The 5,774-nt window shown below is 40.7% G+C and overlaps 1 protein-coding gene across 1 annotated transcript; it reads right to left on the reverse strand.

Moving 5' to 3' along the window:
* Positions 1-1,155: 1,155 nt before the first annotated feature.
* Positions 1,156-4,252, reverse strand: pcdh20 (protocadherin 20; the record flags this gene model as incomplete). Its single annotated transcript, XM_083917698.1, has 2 exons — positions 4,173-4,252; positions 1,156-3,777 (listed from the first exon to the last, which is right to left on the reverse strand). The coding sequence occupies exons 1-2, from the start codon at positions 4,218-4,220 to the stop codon at positions 1,156-1,158; spliced, it is 2,670 nt and encodes an 889-aa protein (XP_083773824.1). The 5' UTR covers positions 4,221-4,252.
* Between the last annotated feature and the right edge of the window lie 1,522 nt (positions 4,253-5,774).

Here is a 5,774-nt window from a genome sequence, read left to right on the forward strand (position 1 = left end):
TTTTCTTTCACAAACACATAACATGTTTTCACAGACACATTGCAAATTGCATGGTTGTATAAAGGAAGGTAACTTGAAGCAGTTATATGACAAAGAAGTTTGACTACAATTAAGAATTTTCAGTGTTAAAATATGGGACTCCTTGCTATACCCAGATGGTATTTAAAGGTTTTTACATTCGTGATCAGTAACAACTGTTAGCTTTCAGCTTTTCAGAGAGGAGTGCATCTAGTTACTAGCTATGGTTCTCAGACATCATACAATTTCAAAAAGAAAACTCTTACCTCAAGGTCCACGTACTAGCTTTTTCTGCAACGGTATACAACTTACATATCATTGTATTTTACGTAATGCATACCACCCCATTACAACTGAAGACTGTGAGATGCAATAGAAAGCTTTGGGAATTAAGAAAATATTGACCTTTTTGGTCAATCTAGTGTATTCAGTTTAAAATATGAATAGTCACGCACAGAGAATTTGTGCATGTTACAACTTATATAACACAACTATAGAGTTTGATGTATATTGACACTGTGAGCTCTCCGAATATAACAGATTAGCCACTTCATGAATATAGCTAAATATATTGTATTGCAACAAAAAAATAACTGATTCCAGATGTACCTAACTTCAAAGTGTAATCACTATCCCATGACATTCATAATTGTGACAGGTAGTGTAAAGAGATTCAATTTTTCTAAGACGATATTGAAGAAAGTAACATTTGCTGTGGCTTGAACTGACTTGTCCTTTTCATGTGATGCAGAAGTTTTATATAAAGTTGTAAAACATTTTGTACAATATTTATATAGGACCTTAGATTGGGTAATCTTCAATGAGTTGCTCTCATGACTTTGAAATAAAGCTGTTATTACTTTGAAGCCAATATTAATGTATTCCTTACTTTGGTTATGTGTTATAAAGTAGTTCATAGAAATGATAAAAAGTGGAATACAGGCTGATACTGTGTGCCCTTTTTGATAACAGAACCTTATGGCATATCAAAAGTCAAATCACACTATATTGCAGTATTAACAATCATATGACAAAAGTAAAAAGAGCAACTTCATGTAAGAACTAAACTTCTCACTGTGAGTTTTGTAAACATTAATGTAAACAATGTTGGTTTTTGGATGTGTGGAAAACTGAATGTCAGATGTTTGAGATCTGCCTGAGCTTTCTGTTCACAACCTGCATAGAGTCATTCTTCATTTTTAAAGGTATCTCCACTTCTGATCTTTTCTTCCGCTGCTTTTTATATCTCTTACAGCATATGTAAGATGTCAGTGTAACAACCGAGAAGAACAGCCCCAGACATGTCACTGAAAGAGCAATGAGGACAGGTTGACAGGGGAACAACTCATACCTCTCAGGCCCCTCTGTCATCTGGCCTTTGTACCAGGGCCTCTCCTCTACCTCAATTTCAGCCTCTCTGGTCAGCAGATTTTGGATGTAGCTCTCGTTACTCACTGTTTCATTGACAAAGAAGTTAACCATGACTGTTGAGTAAAGCGGTTCAGGCTGACCATGATCACTGACCTTCACTAGAAGGCTGTAGAGGCCCCGGTTGCTGAGCTCCCTCTTTAATGTGATATTTCCTGTTTCTGGGTCAATGGCAAATGACCCTGGCTCACCACCTTTCCTCTTAACAATACTATAGGCGATCACAGCATTCATTCCTGTATCCTTATCCACAGCGTAGACCTCTGCTATTGATGTTCCTGGAAGTGTATTGGGTAGTACCAGCATGTAAGACTGATTGGATTGGGGGAAGAGGACAATAGGCGGGTTATCATTTACATCCAACAACAGCACGGTCACCAAAGTCACACAGGAAAGTGCAGGCTCTCCACCATCGACAGCCTCAATCCACAGCTGGTATGTCCCTTGTTGCTCACGATCAAGTGATGTCTTGGCCCTCAGTGCCCCTCGGCCTGTGTCAATCATGAAGATGTCGCTGCCATTGAGGATGGAAAGGGCTACCCAACCATTTTCCCCAGCATCAGCGTCTGTCACAGAGAGGACCCCGATCTCTCCGTACCCTGGGAAATTCTCTGGCACAAAGAACGTGAAGTCCTTATTGATGAAACGTGGACTGTTGTCATTGCGGTCTTGCACGCTCACCACCACAGTTGCAATCGACTCCCTCCTGGGTGTCCCCTGGTCAACCGCTCTCACTATGAACCGGTATGTCTCTTTCTCTTCACGGTCCAACGATTTGGTCACAGTCAGGACACCTGTTACACGATCCACAACAAAGATCCCTGGGGCGTCACCTCCAAGGAGGTAGATGACTTCCCCTCTGCTTTCGCTGTCCTGGTCTGTGGCTTTGAGCTGGGTCAGAAAGGTATTTGGGGGATTGTTCTCTTCCACAGATATTTCCACAAAAGACTGTTGAAACACTGGTGCATTGTCATTCTCATCCAATACCTGCAACTTGAGGAAGGTCTTGATGACAAGCTCTCGAGCATTCTTAGCAACCACGATTAGCTCATACTCCTGTGTCTTCTCATAGTCCAAGGGCTCTGTAGTCTCCAGCAGGTATTCATTCTTAAACAGCTGATAGGGGCCAAGCCTGAAGGGACCAGTCCCTTCCAAATGACAGTCCACCCTTTGGTTTATACCAATGTTTTTGACAGTAAAAAAAACAATTGGAGAAAATGCTGGCTCAGATTCCTTTATCATCACCACACCATCCTTTTCTAGTGCAATGTATCGGGGTATGACAGCAGGGGGCCCTGTAACAACTAGGATGATATGGACCAAAACAGAGGCAACTGCAGGGATGCAACCAGGTCCATTGGCCAGAACGGTGAGTTTGTAAAATGTGGATGTGCCAGTGTCTATTTTGCCTGCTAGCTTGATCACCCCTGTGATTTTGTCCAAATGGAACAATCTCCTGGTGTCCCTTGGCACACGTTCACTGTAAGCATAGCTGATCTGAGCATTAGCATCAAGGTCAGGGTCAAAAGCATGCAGGCGTGCCAAATGTGCCCCTTTGGTGGCATTCCCATGCACAGTGACATTAATTTGCGACTCTACGAATTGGGGGCAGTTATCGTTCACATCTGTGATGACAATTTTTAAAGTAGCCGCTCCAAGTAGAGGAGGGGTCCCTCCATCCTCTGCGATGATATCTGTAATGTATTCAGCCTGGGTCTCTCTGTCCAAAACCTCTGTCACAATAAGGAATGGTGTCAGCTCACCACCCTCATTCTCCTCAACATCCAGTGTGAACATACCAAAGTCATTAACAAGCCAGTAGGTTTGCACTCCGTGAAGACCCAGGTCTGGGTCAACTGCAGACTGCTCCACTGCATAACGAGCATTGATTGGGGTGTTTTCTGATACAGACATACAGATCTCATCCACAGGGAACTTTGGCCTGTTGTCATTCACATCCTCAATAAAGATCTTAACTTTGACAAGCTGAAAGTACTGCTGAGGCAACACAAACACATCCAGTGAGAGAACACATCCCTGTCCCTCCGAGTTATCAGGACAGAGGGTCTCCCTGTCAATCTCTGTAGCAGATGTGTAAAGCTCCCCGGTGGTATTTTTTAGGTTCACATAATGTCCACTGATCTTCTTTTGTGGGAGATTGAATAAGAAGGGGGGCTCCGCAGTGAAATCCAAATTTAAGTCTACTCCGATGGCCCCTATGAAGGTCCCCCTGGGTAATCCCTCCTTTATCTTATAGATGAGCTCTTTTGCTTTGCTGAAATTTGCAAAACAGGAAAGAGGGCTTGTGTAAAGCAAGAGGATGCACAATCCCTGTAATCAAATATAATAAAGATAATGCAGTTTAATAAGAGAGTTGCAAATGAGAATGTTATTTGCAAAATGAGGTATTCCTGATGTATTATTTTCCAATTTGAGCGTCATGTTTTTAGTTAAATCAGTAGTTGCAGAGCACAGATGTTTTGAACTGTAATCATTACACTTAACTTGCATTATAATTATCATTTCAGCCAATCAATCCATGGAACTAGATTTGTTTAGAGTTTAAGGTTTATCTGCACTGGTTTAAGCCATAAATGGCACATGAGAACAAGCAGTAGTGTAGCAGAAGATCAGCTAGTCATATATCTGCCTTAATATAAAACAATATTCACAGTACTATAAAATGTACTTTTAGTTTTGTTAAAGTGAATTATCATATAACTTACCCATATTCCTCCTCTTTTGCTAAGGCTGGGGTGTCTGCTGTTGAACATGTCTATGTTCTAGTCCAGCACTTTCCACTTATTGCAGGAAGACTGACAAGTTAAGTAACCTAGGCATTTTTAACATTGAGCAGCGCAGACCTCTGCTGAGTGCTAAGCCTCATTGCTGTCTGACTTGAACAAGTCATTCATCCCAGTGCTGGCTCAGGACACTCCCACCATATGTAAATCAGTCCCTCATGCTAACCAATGAGAGCCATGGCCACTGGAAAATCTACTTTAGTTCACAGATTCCTATTCATGCAATCTATCAAAACTCATCAAGACGCACACACCTGCACTTTCTACACACACCCATGTTTTGTCACAAGCAGCTTCGTACCTTGAATTCCTGTGGCAGAGTAAATGCATATGGTTACCAACTGAGCTTATAATGACATGGGAGACTGAGCAAGAAGTAAAATATCCAAAGAGATTATTTTAATCCAGCATTAGTTAAAAACACCACAGATGAAAAAAAGAAACTGCACAGAATAAATCAATCAATCAGAATATTATATTGATGATGCATAATGTTTCTTCTTTTGTTTCTAAGTTATCTCTTAGAAACCTCTCTCTTATCTCTCTTGTTATAGATGGATGATGGATAAATTAATAGATAGTATTTTCTCTGTGACTTTGAAAAATAGTGCATTTTTCTGTTTACAATGATTGCAACCTTGACCAAACTGTGAAATCATTTTTGTGTTTAGCTTTAATGCATCTACAGCATGTATGTATGGAATCAATACAAAAAGCATGGAAATACCATAAACAAAGCCAGCAGAGAGGTGATCTTGGCATCATAAGTGGTGCTATGGTCTGATTCTGGATTGAGCCTTTAACTAAATCAACCCCCTAATCCTCATGTGTTCTAAATGTCGGGCCAGCTGTTTGCTGGGATTGGAAGCATACTGCTGCTAGAAATTGAGTGATTGAAGTTCTCAGGAAATGCGTGTCACACACACCCATTTTGTCTCATACTGCCTTAGGTCTATGCTGTCATTATTCATCATTAGGGTCTGGTGGGTGGACAATATTTCTAGCCATTTCTCTTGTTATTTGGTGAGCATATATAAGTATACTTAGTAGTTTTATGAGGTATTTTACACAATATACAGTTTATTTCAATGATAAGCTTGACAGTAAATTAAAATGGATACCGAACAAATCCATCTCATTTCCAGCATTCTGTGGGGTTTTTTTGGTCCATGTGCTGAGCTCAGAAATATTTCTGTAAATACTGACTGTAGGCACAGTGAGCTGGGAGGCTTTAGAGCGTGGCCAAGCAGCAGATCAGGGAAATGAGAGTCATTTGAGAGCTGCCTTGAGGTACAGAGGGACTGAGGTGTTCAGTTGTTGATCATCAGTGAGGAGTCAGTCCAGAGCACTTACCTTGAATGTCACATCAGAAAGTATTTAACTTCATGAGATCAACCAATTTGTTCAATGCACTTTTGTTTGAATACAACATTTTAAAAAGACAGCAAATTACTATTAATGAGATGAGGTTTGACAGTGATGCATCCTACAGAATTTGATTTGGTTTATTTTTAATCGTAGTTG

The sequence above is a fragment of the Echiichthys vipera genome (assembly GCF_963691815.1).
Source record: "Echiichthys vipera genome assembly, chromosome: 1".
Taxonomy (NCBI): domain Eukaryota; kingdom Metazoa; phylum Chordata; class Actinopteri; order Perciformes; family Trachinidae; genus Echiichthys; species Echiichthys vipera.